This window comes from Lissotriton vulgaris, chromosome 6 (genome assembly GCF_964263255.1).
Source record: "Lissotriton vulgaris chromosome 6, aLisVul1.2, whole genome shotgun sequence".
Classification (NCBI taxonomy): domain Eukaryota; kingdom Metazoa; phylum Chordata; class Amphibia; order Caudata; family Salamandridae; genus Lissotriton; species Lissotriton vulgaris.
The window spans coordinates 803,433,470-803,454,153 of record NC_141694.1 but is presented as its reverse complement, the minus strand read 5'-3'; the positions used below and the strand labels follow the sequence as shown (position 1 = coordinate 803,454,153).

Genomic DNA, 20,684 nt, shown 5'->3' with positions numbered 1-20,684 from the left:
AGACTCTGTCCCTCACCACCCCTTGTTGTAAATATTTTTGTCCACCCTAAGCGTGGAAGGGTATACTCAGATGTGAGTCCCTTGCTCATTGCACCATCAGGATTCAAGCAAGCCGGGCCGAAGAGGCTGAAATGCCAGAAACCGGTCCCCGGTAGCTTGTTTCCTTCCCAGTGTAAGAATTGGCTTTTGTAGTTTGGTTTGCCCTGTTCCCATCATGCACTGGGACAGGAACAGACTAATTTGCATACAGCCAGGTTCTGAAACTGGGATGGTGCAGTGAGCTAAAAAAACGGTGTTGGATCTAGCCCTGATCTCTTGACTGGGTGAGAGTATTCTGTTTAATTCAGAGACTCTGTCCCTCACCACCCCTTGTTGTAAATATTTTTGTCCACCCTAAGCGTGGAAGGGTATACTCAGATGTGAGTCCCTTGCTCATTGCACCATCAGGATTCAAGCAAGCCGGGCCGAAGAGGCTGAAATGCCAGAAACCGGTCCCCGGTAGCTTGTTTCCTTCCCAGTGTAAGAATTGGCTTTTGTAGTTTGGTTTGCCCTGTTCCCATCATGCACTGGGACAGGAACAGACTAATTTGCATACAGCCAGGTTCTGAAACTGGGATGGTGCAGTGAGCTAAAAAACGGTGTTGGATCTAGCCCTGATCTCTTGACTGGGTGAGAGTATTCTGTTTAATTCAGAGACTCTGTCCCTCACCACCCCTTGTTGTAAATATCTTTTACACTAAAGCACACTGGGTGCTTAAGTGATTAGTAATCTGCAACATGAGCTTTGAAGACAAATAAGCAAACAAACCAACCGTTCCAAAGGGTTCTTTTACTATGATTTGATCTACCATAAATATTCTCCATTTAGGCAGGATATTTGTCATAGGCATTCTAGTTTTGTGGTCTACCAGCTGTCACATACAATACTACATAGAGTGGGCTTTGTGTCAGCTATTGATATGAGGGCCTTTTTGTCTATCTCGGTTTCCTGTTCTCGATCGAATCGCCTCCCTTCCTTGGATGTGTTTGTTCAACCACCTGCCCAATTCTTTGTGCCAATATCGGTAACACTCCCTATCCCACATACAACAATCTCCTGAAGAAATAAACAGACAAGACACCTTTCTTCATGGAGAAAATTGCTGCAGGTTTATTTGCATACCAAAATATTAGCTTACAGGCGATCCAAGGGCAGTCTGCCCCTCGCCGCCTGCCCACCGGTTGAGCCAAATTGCACAGTGACCCTAGCCAATCAGTTCTTACCAATTTTGGGGGAGAGGGTTAACCTTTTTCCCACTACCCTTGACGCCGTTTGGACGTGTCGCTGGTCGGGCAGGAGCTGTTACACAATGAGTTCGTAACCCCCTGCCTTCCCTTTCATCTCCTCAGCTTAAGCGTCACCGCCAGGCCATTGCCTTGAACGGGTGTCCGCTGGGTAGGGGGGGTTAGGGGGGGGATGCAGCTCCTCCGGCCAGTGTAGGGTGTTTCTGTCCTTCCTTTACCAGGCATTGTTGGCTCTCCACCGACGTGCATGACCGTAGAGATGTGGTGGGGACAGAGTATCGATGTGTGTCCCATGGTTACGCAGATCAGCACGCGGGGGTATCCTTGACTTGGGGTATATTCCCCAAGTCAAGATTCAGTTGGTTGTTGGGGGAACAGTAATGTGAGCCTTATGGTGGTACCAGGTCCGGTTTTTCTGCCTCATTTTGTCAGCCATTCCGCTTCAGTGCCGCGACCGCTGGGGGCGTGGTGAGTGGGCGGGCTGGGCCTCCAGGAGTGCTGGAGGCCCTGGTGGCATCAGGCGGCACTGGGGGAAGGGGCACACATTTTTACCATCGCGTCGTCCATACCCCTAGCCCTATCCTAGGTATTATAATACATAATATAATACATAATATAGTTCGCAGGTGTGGGGAACTATTGCGTGGGGCCTAGTAGTGGCTGTTGAGTGCGGGCCGGGTAGGGCCTTTGTCTGCTCTGTTAGTGTGGGCGGTCTGGGGTCCGGTTTGTGTCCACTTGCACTGGTTCGAGTCTTCGGTATTCATACTCGCAACCCCCTTTTTTAGCACTGATTACCAAGCCTTAATTTCTGGTGTGCGGAGGGTAGAGCCGGCCGGCTGTGGCCAGCGGAGTAACGCCTGTTCCTTCCCGGCTTGGGAGGGGCAGGAGAGCAGGATGTTGCAGTAGGCCGCGGGCAGCCTCAGACCACCCTGTGGGCCAGCCAGATGGCTCGCGGCATGGAGACACCCTCGGTAGTGCTAGGGGCGAAACTGGAGAGCCTGTCCAAACGGAGCTCTCTCAGACGGCAACTGGGTAAGGTTTATAGGGGCGGCGGTCGGTGATGCAACGGGATTTATGATCCCTGCAGTGGAATAGTGGTTAAGGTCTCTGACTCCAACGCCGAAGGTTATGTGTTCAAATCTACACAAGGCATGGGTGCCACGGTCACGTGGCAATTTGGGACACGGGCAGACTTACACAGGAGCGAAGGGTAGTACCTGGTCATGAACTACACGGGTCGACTCACGCGCTCTCTCCCACCCTCTCTAATCCTTCACCACCCTATCTCTCCCCTCCCTCTGACACTCTTCCGCAACACGACAAGTGCCACATTACAACCTCGAAATGACCTGGAGGTCGTCCCATAACACCTCACCGTGGGCCTTATTTATGACGGCCTTGCGCCGCCGGTGCGTCACTTTTAACATGGGAAAAAGTGACGCACCGGTGGCGCAAGGCTTTCATAAATGAGGCCCCATATTTTCTCAGACGTCTCTCTTCCCCACAACCGTCTCACTCCACCTCACTTCCGTTGGGCATCGTCCACTTTGTGATGCGAAGCTGCAGCCATCTTGAAAGTACAGAAAACTGTGACACTTCCTTATTACGAGTGGCCCATTCGATCCCGATCCCCGTGCAAACTACTGTTTGCAAAATAATCGGAATTATGAGGGTTGTGGTAGTTACCACATGCCGAACGATTTTCTCCAAGTAAACGAGTTTTACCGAGGAAAAATATCCAGTACATACTGATGCATGCGGATGGATTCAGCATGTTATGCCCCATTTTAAAGGGCCCAACTTTATTATATTCTACAATGTTTTCATTTCGGATCTTGTTTTCCTTCTGATGCGAGAAAACAAATCTTTGAGGAAAGAAGGAAACTTTATTAGGTGCAATTTAACATTGTCTGCACTATATAAGCGCCAGGTTGCCACTAACTAAGGTAATTAAATGGATTTAAAAATGTTGCTTATACTGATGCTATTCTGAATAAAGTCTTGTAAAAGTAAAGGGAGAGTAGATCTCAATATGCTATAAGATGTAGGTTGCTATCTTTTCCTTACCACTTAAAAAAGATAGCAGATATAATAAGTTGCTTTACCTATCATATAAGTGCATGTTTCAATCGATGTAGGCTAGGCATTGGAAACACTTTAGGAATGAAGCGTTAAGCCCAAATTCACAATTTATTGTACATGGAAACAAATACATGTCACATTTCTGCCATCTTGTGGTAAGAAAAGTAGCTGCACGCGAGTCATTTTGTTTTATACGGAAGCTGACATTCAGGCTTAGAAGCTCAGGTGCGTATCTTATTAGTATGCCCATTTTACGGTCGAGTGTCATTTAAATGACATATTCAAAGCACTTAACACGGGCAGATGCATTTGATTTCCAATTCTTCCTGTACTGAACTTAATATAGTCTTTGTAAACTGGGTCGTGCGGGAAACCTAAAATAAAAAAAAACGGCCCCCATTCTGGGTTCGGTAATATACGTGTCTAACATTGGTAAATAGGGCAATTCTGAACTTTCTGTGAGACAAGCATTTTGGGTGATCTGTGAAGGTTTGGGGCGGGCTGTAATCAATTGTGTTTGCTGCAGGCAAATGCAGCAGTGAGATTTTCTATGTCCCTGGACTCTGTCAAAAAGACAAAAACGTTTGTACTTCTACGTACATACTTACAAAATGCTATTAGTCCGTCGATAGGGTCTTAATAACATCATCGACTCTGTATTCAATCTTGACCCCGCCATCTCTGAGCTCTCCTATTAGTCCGTCGATAGTGCCTTAATAAAATCATCGACTGTGTATTCAATCTTGACAACCTCCCCCCATTTCTAAGCTCTCCTGGTCCCTCATTTATACCCATGTTGCCCACCTTGAGCTTTCGGCAACTGCGACCACTTATTGGACATTCGAAAAATGTGATCGACAGATCACATGCAGTGCTTTGCAGCAGGCGCATTATCCCTCCGAGATGTTTTATGATTGTTTAGACAAGCGCGAAACAGATTACTTGGGTTTGAATTTTGTCTGCCCATGCTCTTGAAGTTTCCACTAGCGATTTAGCCCAATGGGATAATCTTAAGCACAGTCTTTTGGAAACTCTTCCTAAACTACCAACAAAGTTCGATGAGGTGTTTCACATTGACACCTCTACAATGCAACTTTCCCTTGGTTCTGGCTCTTACTTAAGTTTATTGTTTAATGGTGACTGGTGCTTTATATGAGTTGGTGGTTGTTGGTGGGTCGTAATGGCCCTCATTTTTGAGGACCGGCTCGTATTTTACCCCATCACACTTTGGCCTAGAGCAAGACACATGGGGAGAGTGAAAGACTGACTAACCATGCCAAATGGAGAAAGCAAAAAACCTTTAAGTGTGAGATAAGTCGTCAGGAAGTGTCTGGTCAGACTGTACAGCTTTGGTATTCAGCACCCATGACATCCGATAGCACCTCCAATGGACTTCTGAGCAAAACTTTGGGTCCCAGCACTTATTCTTTTACAATAAAGCACTGATGGTGATGTTTTAAGGTGCCTGTGCATTCTTGCCCTGATGATTACCCAATTGAAAATCATGCATCAAGGTTTGAAACGTTGATGCTCCTTCTTTCAACAAACTATATATACTGATGTAAAAGTGTACCTATGTGTAAGGAAAAAGACTTTTGTGCAGGCCCTCCGACACTTTTTGCCCCATTTGGACTATTAGCTGCTGGTTTTTCAACTCTGAGAGTGTACTGATGCTTGTTTTAATCCTATACAAAGTGATGTATAATTCTATACACCCAATTGGCAAGTACTGACTTCCATTTAAGCCACTAGCATATGGTATCCAGGTACCCTGGGCATATAAGACAGAGTGTTCACCCAGGGCTGCAGCACCGCATGTGACAGAGACAACATGGAACGGGCCTCCTACTGCAAACTGAAAGGACAGTGTGTGACACTGCCAGTTCGATTTTGCCATTACACCTATTGGCAAGTCCACTACATCCATTAAGGGTATATTTAAGTCTACCCTAAGGAAGGGCTACGAGGCCCTATGAGAGGGATCTATATACACTTAAGTAAGACATATCAATTTTAGTATGTATTAGCAGCAACACTTCTAAATTGTCGTTTTGCTGTGGAAAGTTTAGGAGCCCCATTCGCTAGCACTGGGTTAAACTGTTGGCACCCCAACCAGTCTAACTCCTAATGGGACCACCTAACAGGGTCAAGGTATCAAATTAATTGGGCATTAATTCTGACCTGAAGACCAGGCCAGATTTAAAGTCACTATTAAAGTTAAGGAACTGTAAGAAAGTTGACACTCTCACTCTGCACTTCAGTTAGTCCAGTAGCCTCACAAAGGCACTGACACATAGATGGGTTTCTGGTCACCCGATGAGAAGTGTCAACGACTCCTAGGCTTGGGAATTAAGGCAATTGGCAGAGAGCAAGAGGTCTCCTCCTCTCTCAGGATGGCCACTCAGGGTGTTAGCCAAAAAGGCAGGCTTCAAAGATGTAGCCACCTTTGAAGAGCCACTTGTGACAACAGCCGTGAACAGAATGCCTTTTGTTCCTGCAAACGATGAGGAGACAGAGCTAAGGGAGGGAAACCTGGGTCCAAAATGGTTTTCCCATGGGCATTGATCCCACTAGTAGCCATACCTCTAGGGTGGGCTATCGCGCTCCAGCCGACCAAAGACTCATGCCATCTTTAAGGGGCCAAGAATGGGGCACTCTGGGATAGCCATATGCCACACATCACAGGAACTTTGTTGCTCGAAAGAAGGGGACCCAGTAGCCCATTGGCTAGTGACAGTGTGATCTCCTCAGGGCTCTTACTTGGGATAGGTAGGGAACCGCTGGCACCCTACCCATCAGTCCTCACTGGATTTTGAAAGAGGACAAGAAGATTACTTTGCACCCGGTGGAAGCGCGCAAAAAGAGTCTCTGACGTCAGAGCGATTGCACCTGCTGCACTTCCGGCTAGCGGAGTTTGGACACTTTTCTACATGCCTGTCTCAGGGAAAAGTTGATTCTCGTTCCCAGTCCGAGCCAGAGAATCTTGACTACCCAGAATGCCACTGAGGACACTAAGGCTGATGAAAGAGCCTAAGTCGCATCTCTGGTAGACACTGCAGAAGTTTTGCTGCTACGCACACCGGGTAAACCAATGGAAATTTTGGAGATAGCCAAAAGGTGAACCCGTGTCTGCTGGACTTCTGGGTGTTGGTTGTGACTGAGTTCCTTGTCCAAGAGGGACACTAGCCGCCACCAAAGATTTGCACCAGGACCGCTGGGTTGCAAAAGCACAAGGTCTGTATCAGCAGCCCTAGGTACCTTGCACAGAGGGCTTTTTGGGACTCCGAGATCAATGGAAAGAGTATCCTCCAGTTACCTGGGGACCAAAGATTCAACTGGACTTCCCCCCCCATTGACCACACAGCACCAAGAGCACCCTTTGCCTGCATTCCTCATCATCAAGACCATTCCATTAAAGTCTATGGGGGTCATCCTGTAAAGCTGAGAACTTGTTCAAAAAATGCTCTAGTGTTCAGGTATCATTTCCGGCTGGCTAGACCTTATTCGTACAGGATTTGGTCACCAAAGTCCGACCGGAGTACTCGCACTAGCTTTTCCAAATTTTTCAAAGGTGTTCAAACTTTGTGTTTGCCAATGCTTGTTTGCAGTTCCTTTGAAAAGTGATAAACAGTTCTAAAATCTGTATTTCCGGCACCCTTTAGTGGGGTTTGATGATCGAGGTCTCTACAAATTCTTTACAATACGCTCTATTTTTATAAAGTGTTGCTGTGTCTTTATTGGTGTGTGATTTTCTTATTTCGTTGTTTGATGCTGTCAAATGCTTCACAGTACGTTTCTTTGCCATGCCTTACTGCTCACAGCCACAGGTACCCAAGGTCGAGCTTAAGGTTGAGTAATCAATGCTGACTGGACCCATGATGGTGTCTGTGAGTGTACTCCACATAAGGCCCCCACAGCCATGTCATATAGTACACCAAGGTTTTCACAATATGTATAATGTTTCTATACTATAGATTGCTGTTGGTATTTTTTTTAAGTGTTTATCTTTGTGCACCCTATTTTATTTTTGTTTGGGACTTAGTGGTCACACCACCATATTTTACAATGTGTGTCAAAATAATTAATTATCTGTACCATTTTGTATAGCTATGCTGAATACTGCTGAGGTATTATTAGTAGGTCCTCCTACCTCGTTCAGGCAGACCTTGACCTAGTGCTTAGTGCTAACGCTGCTCCAGCGCTGCGCGCACATTGCTCCTTTGCTTGTAGCATTTTAAGCTTTATTTGCCGTTTTATGTAAATCGCGCCGAGCGCTTCGCGCTTTTAATTAGTATTTGCCTACCGCTTAGGGGGAAATAAGGGAGTCTTACCCGCACCATAATTCGCCACACACCCACATTTGTGGGCTAGAAGGGACTCGGGGGCTCTGTAGTATCATCGCGCCGGTTGTGAGCGCCATCTTGGAGTGGGGAGAAGTCCTTCCACTCCCAGCGCCATCTTGGTGAGGGAGAGACACTCGCCCTGCCAGGACCCTCGCATTGGAGGAGGAGGTATTATTAGTAGGTCCTCCTACCTCGTTCAGGCAGACCTTGACCTAGTGCTTAGTGCTAACGCTGCTCCAGCGCTGCGCGCACATTGCTCCTTTGCTTGTAGCATTTTAAGCTTTATTTGCCGTTTTATGTAAATCGCGCCGAGCGCTTCGCGCTTTTAATTAGTATTTGCCTACCGCTTAGGGGGAAATAAGGGAGTCTTACCCGCACCATAATTCGCCACACACCCACATTTGTGGGCTAGAAGGGACTCGGGGGCTCTGTAGTATCATCGCGCCGGTTGTGAGCGCCATCTTGGAGTGGGGAGAAGTCCTTCCACTCTCAGCGCCATCTTGGTGAGGGAGAGACACTCGCCCTGCCAGGACCCTCGCATTGGAGGAGGAGGTATTATTAGTAGGTCCTCCTACCTCGTTCAGGCAGACCTTGACCTAGTGCTTAGTGCTAACGCTGCTCCAGCGCTGCGCGCACATTGCTCCTTTGCTTGTAGCATTTTAAGCTTTATTTGCCGTTTTATGTAAATCGCGCCGAGCGCTTCGCGCTTTTAATTAGTATTTGCCTACCGCTTAGGGGGAAATAAGGGAGTCTTACCCGCACCATAATTCGCCACACACCCACATTTGTGGGCTAGAAGGGACTCGGGGGCTCTGTAGTATCATCGCGCCGGTTGTGAGCGCCATCTTGGAGTGGGGAGAAGTCCTTCCACTCTCAGCGCCATCTTGGTGAGGGAGAGACACTCGCCCTGCCAGGACCCTCGCGATATCCAGTCAGCCATTTAAGATGGCTGCTAGACTAGTGCGCAGCGACGGTGCGCAGCGGGGGCGCCGCAGGGGCGCCGGAGGTGCGCCAGAGGTAAGCCCGTTTGCGCCCGTTCGCGCAACGGACGCGCTTAGGGCCGCTACCTCTGGCCCATCCAGTTCAAACCGCATAGCTTACACTCGGAGTGAGCTCATCGAACTGAGACCTGGGCATGACCCGATTAGACCTTCTACCTCCAAGCCAATCACCTGTGGTTTGCTTAATGTCAGATCCCTCTGTAAGCACCACACGGAAATAGCCTTCCTTATTGAGTCTGAACAGCTCGATGTCCTCTTTCTCACAGAGACGTGGACTCGGGAGGACTGTGAGGTCGAGCTGGGTTTAGCCTGCCCTTCAGGATTTAAAATTAGCCACTCACCGCGCCCACTTAACCGAGGGGGGGGAATCGGATTCATTCACAGAGACTCGCTCACTCTCTCCCAGTTAAAGATTCGAGAGGTGCCGGGTTTTGAACTGATGGGTTTTTCAGTCAAACAGCAGGAGTCGATCTGCTGCTCGGGTGTTCTGTGCTACCGTCCCCCAGGACCAGCACCATCCATTCCTCTCTTCATTGACCTGATTTATGAACTCGCCAGCTCCCACTCCAGGTTATTAGTTCTTGGAGACTTCAATCTGTGGGCAGGCAGCTCGCTGGAAAATGCTTTTTTCTCTCTTAGCCAAGCCTGTACAGATATCAACTTAGTACAGCTGGTGAACGCCTCCACGCATCAGAAAGGCCACATGTTGGACTTGGTGTTTGCGGATCCTCAATGGGCATCATTCGTGGACATCAAGTGCCAATATTGGACGGACCACTTTCTGATCAGGTTCTCCCTTTGGTCGGAGGACCCTACTTCGCGTAAGGCTGGACTACCTCTAGCTAAGCTAGAGAGACCTTGGTCCCGTATCCTAAATACTGTTCCATTGCCGAATATCTTAGATGAGGACTTCAAACTTGGTAATACAGTCGAAGACAGTTACACTCTCTTCTGTCAGTCCATAGCTAGCTCGCTGGATAAGTTAGCGCCCCTTCGGAAGTCGCGAGGGAGAGTGAACCGAGCTAGTCCTTGGTACACGAGCGAACTCCGCCAGCTCAAACTCGACTGTAAACGCGCGGAAAGGGCCTGGAGGAAGCAGTACCTAGATTCTGAGAAAATTGCATTTAGGTCCGCTATGCATAAATATAAAGCCCAAATTAAGATAGCGAAAGCGACCTTTCTTGAATTCACTCTGAATCAGGCCCCAAACAAGGCTCAGGCTCTCTTTAAAATTGTTAAGGACCTGGCCCACCCGACGTGTGTGGCTAGCGCTGTTCCCTCGTCGCAAGTTTTCTGTGACTCTCTGGCGGATGCCTTTGAGGAAAAAATCCGTAAAATCCTAGCAGGTCTGCAGGACCCACAGAATTCCATCACTGAGGAGGGAGCTCCGGAGGAGACGGCCAGTCGACACCTGCAGAGGGCTACTAATCTCTGTCAGGAAGCTCCGGTCACGCCCTCCAGTCGACCCCGACCTGAAGAGCAGCCCCCCAGCTTGGGAGCTCCGGCGGCGGAAGCCAGTCGACCCCAGCTGAGTAGCCCTCCTTTTCTTCTTTTGGATCAGGCCCTCAGTCTGGGAGCTCCGGCAACTGCGGCCAGTCGACCCCAGCTGAACTGTTCTTCCTTCGCAGTCCCTGATTCGGCTCCCTGCTTGGGAGCTCCGGCAACTGTAGCCAGTCGACCTCAGCAGGGCAGCCTCCACCTTTTTCCTGTGGAACCAGCTCTCAGCCTGGGAGCTCCGGCGAGCGAGGCCAGTCGACCCCAGCTGAGTGGCCCCTCTGTCCCCACTTCGGATCTGGCTTTCTGCTTGGGAGCTCCGGAGACCGCAGCCAGTCGACCCCGGCAGAGGAGTCCCTTTCCTCCTTCCTTGGAGCCGGCCCTCAGTTTGGGAGCTCCGGCGAGCGAGGCCAGTCGACCCCAGCTGAGTAGCTTCCCCCTTCCATCTCTGAAGGAGTTCGGCGACTTAGCCCTGACGATTTCTTCCGGTTCGCCTTTGGATCCTCTCCCTCCAAGACTATGGAAGGTGTTTCAACAGGACCTCTTCCAGCCCCTGCACGCCATTTGCTGTCAGTCATTCGAGACAGCTACTGTTCCAAGCAGCTGGAAGAAGGCAGTGGTATCTCCGCTCTTGAAAAAACCTACGCTCGACCCTGCCTGCCTTTCTAACTACCGGCCAATTTCCCTGCTCCCTTTTCCGGTTAAAATAATGGAAAAGCTGGTCACCCGTGCTCTGTCCAGTTTCCTAGAAGGGAACAGCTGGTTGGATGAGACGCAATTCGGCTTTCGCCCAGCGCATGGGACGGAATCCGCGTTGGTGACCGTGTTAGACAACCTACGGGCGCGAGTCGACAGTGGCCGGGCAGCATTTTTGGTGCTGCTCGACATGTCGGCCGCGTTCGACACGGTCAGCCATCCCACCCTGATTTCTAGGCTGGAGGAATGCGGGGTCAGTGACAAGGCCAGGGATTGGTTAATCTCCTACTTGGACTGCCGTCAGCAACGGGTTTCGTTACCCCCCTTCAGTTCAGAGGAGCGGAGAGTGGGACAAGGAGTACCTCAGGGCTCGGCCATCAGCCCTATACTCTTTAATGTCTACCTCAGCCCCCTAGTCCAGCTCATTAAAACCTTCGGTATCTCCGCATTTAATTATGCGGATGATACTCAGCTGGTCTTTTCGCTGGAGGGTCCGGATGCAGTCACACTGGAGACCTTTCACCTGTGCATGCAGGCGACAGCGGAATGGCTCCGGTTGAACTCGCTACAGTTCAACGGAACAAAGACGGAGGTCCTACACTGCTCCACTGATCGAGTCCCTCGTGACCTCCCAGTGGACTTCTGGCCTCCGTCCTTTTCAGAGACGGTGTCCGCGGCACAATCAGCGCGCAATTTAGGCGTCACTTTTGGGCCTAACCTGCAGTTGGATCTACATGTGAATAAGATCTCTTCAACATGTATGATGCTGATTCGTATGCTGCGTAAGGTCCTTCCTCTCCTCCCTGCGCAAGCTAGACCAGAAGTAGTGCGTTGTACCATCCTAAGTCGACTTGACTATTGTAACGCACTACTTCTGGAGGCCCCGGTAACACTCTTGGGCAAGTTGCAAAGGGTGCAAAATATCGCTGCTAAACTCGCCCTTTCTCGCCCTTACCACAGTTCTTCTACGGCAGCACTGCGAGAACTTCATTGGCTGCCAGTTCATCTACGGGTGCGCTATAAAGCAGCTTGTATTGTGTTTAGAGCTATTCATGACCTGGGCCCCATTCCTTTGCGGCGAATGTTTGCCTGGTACTGTCCATCTAGAGCTTTACGCTCTTCGTCATCCAGGCTTCTGGTAGTTCCACGATTCCAGAGAGTGAGGATGGGAGGCCGCTCTTTTAGAGTAGCGGCAGCCAAACTCTGGAACTCTCTACCTATATCCTTGAGAAGCCTTGGAGATCTTTTATCTTTTAGAAAGGCTCTAAAAACTCATCTTTTTCCCAGGATAGGCTGAGCTACTGTTTCATTGAGTACGGGTCAAAGCGCCAGGATGCCCTTGGTGGTGACAGGTTGCGCTAAATAAGTATGCCACAATACAATACATTACTGCTAGCTTTCCCTATAAATAGTGATATCATGGAGTCCCCTTTCTCGTTAAAAGGTCTATGTTTGCTGATGTAGTCTCATAACAATTACACAAACAGAACCAAATGTCTCCTTTGGGAACCCTTATTCATTTTGTCTATATAATACAAGCACAAACTTCATGAGTTTGAAATGGACTCAGAGTTCCACTTCACACTGAGAGAATGGTGGTGTCACTCACCAATGTTTAGCTCTGTATTGAGGCAAACATACTATTTGAAAGTGGACGGAGTAACCTTGTCAGAATATAATCATTCATGAGTCCCCCTGGCTCATGTACATAACTCTTTCCTTTGTTAGAAAGCTGCCTGGTGCCCCCACTCACTTGAAGGTCCATTTGTGGATCTCCCATAGGCACTCTGGCTCATACCTGGCTGCCTGTCAGAGTTCATCCATTATGCACAAATCACAGACTACACCCAGGTTACTTACCAACTTGCTCTGAAGTAAGGGAACTTTTTCACTGAAGAATATTTTCTAGCAAAGGTTTCTTCTGGAATATATTAAACAAAGAGAGGAGTACCACCAAAAGAAAAACAGAAGATCTCCTAATGGCGTGTTTTGACTGACAAAAGGAAAGGATTCATCCTTTTGTAAAAAAAACCCTCACTCACCAGCCTAGTGGTGACATGCTTCATCATCGGGGTCCACCCTGGTGGCCTAGCGTCACCAGGGTGTGCTACAACACCTGAAGTACAGTGGAGCAGGTTGTGAATGTAAGTTCAAAAAAAGGTGTTAAAAATTGTCCTGGTTTAACTTATAGAAAATATGAATTTTATTTTAAAGCAACTGGACAATATTAAAAAAGGGGCGAGATACTGAGAGGGAAGTTACGACCAGAGTATCTCTATATGTGTATTGGTCAACATGTTTCTACCTTACGTGGGAAATACCAGGTATTCATCAGGACCATAAACAAGGAAATGGACGGTATGTACCCCCTAAAAGGCACACCCTATCCTAGATCCTGGTGTACCTATTAGCAAAGATCGCTAATGGTGGAGTGCTCAGTCAAAAGTGGTTGAGCATGTGTAGTAAAAAGCAAAAGACTCCTATTATGTTGTCAATTGCTTCGCTGGGCAGGGGGTAGTCTCGTCACTCAGTGAAACATATTAGTTCTGTTGTGACGCGCGAGGGCAAATGCCTACGTCTACCTTCCGCTGCTCAGCTCAGCTGAGCAGCGGAAGGTAGACGTAGGTATTTGGCCTCGCGCGTCACGACAGAACTAATATGTTTCACTGAGTGACAAGACTACCCCCTGCCCGCCGAAGCAATTGACAACATAATAGGAGTCTTTTGCTTTTTACTACACATGCTCAACCACTTTTGACTGAGCACTCCACCATTAGCGATGATCCTCGTGTACCTATTAGCAAAGATCGCTAATGGTGGAGTGCTCAGTCAAAAGTGGTTGAGCATGTGTAGTAAAAAGCAAAAGACTCCTATTATGTTGTCAATTGCTTCGGCGGGCAGGGGGTAGTCTCGTCACTCAGTGAAACATATTAGTTCTGTTGTGACGCGCTAGGGCAAATACCTACGTCTACCTTCCGCTGCTCAGCTCAGCTCAGCTGAGCAGCGGAAGGTAGACGTAGGTATTTGGCCTCGCGCGTCACGACAGAACTAATATGTTTCACTGAGTGACGAGACTTCCCCCTGCCCGCCGAAGCAATTGACAACATAATAGGAGTCTTTTGCTTTTTACTACACATGCTCAACCACTTTTGACTGAGCATTCCACCATTAGCGATCTTTGCTAATAGGTACACGAGGATCTAGGATTGGGTGTGCCTTTTAGGGGGTACATACCGTCCATTTCCTTGTTTATGGTCCTGATGAATACCTGGTATTTCCCACGTAAGGTAGAAACATGTTGACCAATACACATATAGAGATACTCTGGTCGTAACTTCCCTCTCAGTATCTCGCCCCTTTTTTAATATTGTCCAGTTGCTTTAAAATAAAATTCATATTTTCTATAAGTTAAACCAGGACAATTTTTACCACGTTTTTTGCACTTACATTCACAACCTGCTCCACTGTACTTCAGGTGTTTTAGCACACCCTGGTGACGCTAGGCCACCAGGGTGGACCCCGATGATGAAGCATGTCACCACTAGGCTGGTGAGTGAGGGTTTTTTTTTACAAAAGGATGAATCATTTCTTTTTGTCAGTCAAAACACCCCATTAGGAAATCTTCTGTTTTTCTTTTGGTGGTACTCCTCTCTTTGTTTAATTTAGTCCTTGATCAGGGGAACAGGAGTACTCTCCGTTCACCTTGAGTGAACACCATCCCTTGCTCTCCCTTTTGTTTTCCCACATTCTTCTGGAATATGCCATTCAGTAGTTTTTCTTGAACACACATCTTTTAATAGCGATGAGTGTCATGACAGATAATCTGATGACATTGCACCAGATCTCTGCCCTAGCTACTATTAGACTATAAGGCCCTGGAAGTGTGGAGTTGAGGATGAATGTGAGAATGGCTTGTCTGTGCTTCTTTGTACAAGATGATCTACAATTCCTATTAAAACCTATTTTTGTCTATTGCAGACTGCAGCCCATTTGCCCAATTGATGGTCGATATGGACCACATGGTCAGGATGAAATCCCTCTTCGAGCACTGCAGTTCAAGCGTGGCCTGCTGCACGAATTCCGTAAGGGCAATGCCACAAAGGAGCAAATCCAACTTCACAACTTAGTCCAGCAAATTCCCAATGCAATCATTATTGGGGTTCGGAAAGGAGGCACCCGAGCTCTCCTTGAGATGCTAAATTTACATCCGGCAGTGGTGAAAGCGTCACAGGAGATTCACTACTTCGACAATGATGAGAACTATGCCAAGGGCTCAGACTGGTACAGGAAGAAAATGCCCTTTTCATACCCCCACCAAATCACAATTGAGAAAAGTCCAGCATATTTTATAACAGAGGAGGTACCAGAAAGGATTTATAAAATGAACTCATCCATCAAGTTACTGATCATCGTCAGGGAGCCCACCACACGAGCTATCTCGGACTATACTCAGGTGCTGGAGGGGAAAGAGCGGAAGAACAAAACCTACTACAAATTCGAGAAACTTGCCATGGACTCAAATACCTGTGAGGTAAACACCAAGTACAAGGCTGTGAGGACCAGCATCTACACCAAACATCTGGAAAGGTGGTTAAAGTACTTCCCAATCGAGCAGTTCCACATAGTCGATGGCGATCGCCTCATCACAGAACCATTGCCGGAACTGCAGCTGGTGGAACGCTTCCTCAACCTTCCACCAAGGATCAGTCAATACAATCTGTACTTCAATGCCACGAGGGGTTTTTACTGCTTGCGGTTCAACATTGTCTTCAACAAGTGCCTGGCGGGTAGCAAGGGACGCACACACCCAGAGGTGGATCCTTCTGTTGTTACCAAATTGCGCAAGTTTTTTCATCCCTTCAATCAAAAGTTTTATCAGATCACGGGGAGGACATTTAACTGGCCATGAGCGCCATCTTTTACAACACTGTGTGTTGCACCTTGAGACACCCAGCAATGTCTGCTTGAGTATAAATATGCACTTTTCATGGACACCACTATCAAAGTATTTTTTGTTCATGCATAGTTGTAAATAGTATGTGACCAAATATTAGGTAAGAACAGTTTTGTACACATAACTGATTTTAAAGAAATATTTACTCAAACATAGTGACCCAGCTCTATATTATTGTTTTAAGCTATACACACCAAGAATGGAAAACAATTCAGCTAGTGTTCAAAGAGCAGGTGAGAAGGTATCACATTTAGATTCTGCTTTGTGGCATGGAGGTAGCCCATACTTGCAGGAGCAGGCACCCAGGGCACAGACATACTCAGGTTGTAACCATTTGGAGGTGCCTCTAGTTCACATCAATTCCATTCTGCAAAAAGGGAACTGAAGAGTGTTAAAGGAGTGATAAAAGGGTTGGGACTTCAAGTCTTCAACTTCTCTCTATTGTGTGCCACCTCAAATTAGCCCCTTGTCCCTTTTTTAAAAGTTAGTTTGGCTTCAATTTCTATTTATGTTTTCATTGCACCCATTTCCCAGTCATAACTTATTCAATCTAAATTCTTATCTTAATTAAACTATTTGCATTTTAGTGAACTGCCTTTAGCTCCTAGCAAAGTAGCATTAGAATCTATTGCGGGGTAATCTCGACAATATATGGTGGGCCACCTCCAATTTGTTTTAATCTGATGGGCTGCTAAAACACATTTATAATTTTCCCCAACTTCGTTCCTTTAGACCTCATATAGATCTACTTTTCACTTTGCCTCTTTTTGTAATATTAAATATATTTTACCTTCTAAAAGTAGACGTCCAGGCTCTAGATGCATCTGGGTAAGATATATATATGTACAGCTCATGAAGAGTGAAACACATGTCTGGGGCTAAAAAAAAGAAATATAGGAAGAAATGAATAGTCATCAACCTAGGAAAATGAAATGCTGGAATGAACTAAAAGATATGTAGCTTTCTTTCTCCGGAAGATCTACAACTTTGCATAGACGGACCACACTGAACAAGCAGGAATGTGAGGGCTACTGAGTTGTGTTTCACCTGAAAAATACAGCTGAAGGCTACTGATGAATGCCAATCCAAACACAAAAAGTGACAGAGGAGGTTTAGAGACCTGCAGGGGTTGACTCCCCTATTAAAAAACCAACAACACAAAGGAACCCCTGGGTCTGTAACATGTGAAAGAGTGCTAACGTTGTGTCCCTTTTAAAGGACGGTTTCCCTCACCCACCCAAAGGTGGCCTGCTTCATCATAGGGTAATCTTCTCGCATTATGAACACAGTCATAATGCGGGCTACCACCCCCTCTCTGAGACGGAGGAGCTCAGGGATGTTTTGTTGATAAAGAGAGGTATACTAAAACTTAGGTGAGCGGGGTGTGATGAGGGGGTAACAAACAAAGGTATAATGTGAGTTCAAACTAACTACAGGGTGCACAATACACTTTATTGAGACACCCTTTGGCCAGGATTAAAAACCAAGCTGTGAAGGGAGGGAATTGAACCTGTCTCAGAGTGAGGAAATAGGTGCTGGTGAATGCCATTCATGTGTTGACTGATATATAAATAATCAAACTAGCATACCTGTCAAGCTATCAATAGCAAACATTACTCATTCAAATAGTAACTCCGGTAATAACTTGAAGGGCCTCTTTACTCCTATATGTCATCTGTAGGGTCTAGAGCTAAGTTTGTTTGAGCAATGGAATACCTAAAATGTATTAATTCATTTCAAAATATTTATTCTGCTCACACTGGGCATAATTCAGGATCACAGAGTACCTATGAGAACCTCTTCATTTCCTTTTGTGTAGGAAGGAAAACTGGTGTAAAATCACTCAGAGCACATTTTTAAAATACATATAGATAATATCTATGATGGTCAACATCAAGTGTTGCGGGGACTGGATATCAGAATATCATGTTCAAAAATGTAATATGGTAAAATGTCCTTAATATTGTTTACAAAAATATTGTCCCAATTATGTAGATGATTTACTATTATTAACTCCATTGAGGTAATGTTTATCACAAAATTATATATAGGATACAATGTTTACGTCAGATGATATTCTCACTATCATATTCTGGGTCCACAACACAGAACTCCATAGAAGGACAAAGTAGTGAGGGACTGTAGCCCAGAAATGCATAACTGTGAAAAAAGGTGTGTCTGGTAATAATATAAAGGAAAGCCTTATAGTATGTAGGGAAATGGTGAGAATTGGTTTGGTTCGCCAACCTATAGGCAGGTGGCAGAGTTTGAATGCAGCTCCTAGACCATGCTCCAAGTGAGGTTTCATACTCCAAGTAGAAGAAGAAATGCTTAACAAGTTGATTGTGGCCCTGTAGGGCCAGAATGATCCTTTAGGTAAGACAGTAACAATGTCATACACAGGGTTAATTTTCAGTTTAGCCAATTTTAAATAGTCTCCTCCAAATTATTTAAACCCAGTACACTTAGTGGTTTGGAGGATAATATTGTCTTGCATCCATGATGGACCTTTGCAGGATTACTGCCACATTCCACAATCCCTTCTGTTATACACTTAGCATTACACAGCAGTCAGGATCAAAAGTAATGCAATAGTTCAAACTATAGTGATGAAGGCCATGCCAAAGCTTAGCAGCCAGAGATGGATTAGTAAGGAAGTAGAATGCTGAAAAGATGTGAGAAGAAAGTACGTCAAGTGGTCATTTCATTCTAGAAATCCCGACATTTCATGGCTGCAAATTCCTTTTGAGTTATTCGCTACTTATGAGTGTGATCTCGTTCTAAGGCTACTTGATAAGCATTCACAAGTTTCCCATGTCTTCACAGAACCAATCAGATTATCCTAACCTTTGCTGTTTGCTCAGTCTCTCAGGCAACTGCTTTGTTTGGTGAATATAACAAATTTTGAATCCTGACAGCAAAAGTTTGAAAGTTTTATTCAGATGGTGTCAACATCTTACTGAGGGTGGTACAGTTCTGATGATTGTCAGTTGGCATTGATGGAAAGGGGCTATTTTTGATCCCTGTGGAATCAAAAAGTTATTGCCCATCGTGCTGAGTGACCAGATTATACCGCTTGTGTGTTCCACAACACATGAAAAAGGGAAATGCCCGAAATCTTCTTGCCACAGTCTGAATTCACAGCTTGAGAGTGTACACACGTTAAATGTCTGGGCCTGGAATATCGAGATAGGAATCTTGATGGCACCAAATATCGTAGGCACAATATCGAAGGACAACATATCGAAAGGTAGGTAAGTATGGATTTTCTATTCCTAACTCAATATATATAGGTTCCTTGATGATATATATATATATATACACCTTCAAGGCGTGTAGAAGTGAGTTAGGAATAGTAAATGTATACTTCCTGTATATGCACTTTACGTTCAATATTTTGTCCCTCAACATTCTGTCCATGATATTAGGGTATCTCGATATCTCTATCATCGTTAATCCATAGTATAATCCTTGAAACAGGCTCCCATGTTTTAGATTTGTTGTCAGTGAGAGAGGGTGTGGGCTTTTAGAGTGAAACCACAATGCATTGGGGTTTTATGATTGTGATATTTTATCATTTAGAGAAAACCTGAAATGGGGATCAGAGAACAGATCTAGGATTGCAACTGGTATCCAATACAAATGCTAATGGTATTAACATTTCTGTCATGCCCTAATCGCTGATCAGTGCATGCCATGGAGACATCCTGAACCCAATTCAAGCAACACCAGGGACATTTGTGATCCCCTTTTTGAGGTTCAGTAAAGGTTGATTAAATATTTCAAGTCTCCTCTCTAGTGAAGCACTGTAATGCAGGATTCCTACAGCTTTTTACAAGAATACCCATAATTCATGAGGGAAAAAAACAACTGGACCATTCACAACCCTGCAAACAATCTGGTCCTAATGCTTGTCAAACGAAAAATAACCCTACATAACTTGCTTGTGGGAACATTATCAAATAGATTGCTTTTGGCACATGGCTCACAGGGTAGAAAAGAGAGGTCCAGACCAATAACATTTTCTTTTCTGCATCTTTCCTGGCTACTTGAACAATGCACTACATTTAAAGGGCATCATTGCCAAGCATTTCCTTGGAGACATCATTCTATGACTGACATTGTGTCAATCCGCCCCAAAAAACATTTACGGGCACATGCATCATTGTCAATTGTATTCGCAAACGGTGCGAATCGCAATTTTCGGCCGTTTGCGAATGCAATTGACAAAATTGGGATGCATCATGTTTTTTGCAATTTTAGTAATCGCAATCATGTTGCGATTTCTTAAATTGCGATTGCATTTAAGAAATCGCAATTTGAGATTTCCTAAATGCAATGCATTAACATTTTAAATTTGCGAATTCGCAAATAGGGAGTGGTAAATTACCATGAAGTTGACCTTCATGGTAATTTGCGAAAACTTTCAAAAATGTACAAAAGTGCATTTTTGAAAGTTTCATTTTACACACACACATGCCCTTGGGGCATGTGTGTGTGAAAATTGCACTTAAAGTTATATTGAAATTGCATTTTGAATTTGCGATTCGCAAATTGCTAATCGCAAATTGAAAATGACTTCCCATTCATTCCTATGGGCCTCTAGGCCCATAAGAATCAATGGGAAGGGATTCCTTAATTGCGATTCGCAAATTGTGAATCGCAATTAAGGAAATTTAAGAAATCGCAAAAAAAATTGCGATTTCTTGGTGCATAGCCGTTTGCGATTTCTTAATTGCGATTCCTTAATTTTCGCAATTAAGAAATCGCAAACGGCAACAATGATGCATGTGGCCGTTAGCCACTTAACCCAAAATTATTTAGGACTAG

At 45.8% G+C, this 20,684-nt stretch overlaps 1 protein-coding gene across 5 annotated transcripts in view; it reads left to right on the top strand.

The window, feature by feature from the left end:
- Positions 1 to 16,576, top strand: part of HS3ST5 (heparan sulfate-glucosamine 3-sulfotransferase 5) — a 639,160-nt gene extending 622,584 nt beyond the window's left edge. For all 5 annotated transcript variants that reach the window (XM_086926836.1, XM_086926834.1, XM_086926835.1 and 2 more), the window contains one exon: positions 14,879 to 16,576. In XM_086926836.1, coding sequence (XP_086782962.1) covers positions 14,879 to 15,809 — 931 coding nt within the window. In that variant the 3' untranslated portion in view covers positions 15,810 to 16,576. The remainder of the gene's footprint in view (positions 1 to 14,878) is intronic.
- Positions 16,577 to 20,684: the final 4,108 nt, after the last annotated feature.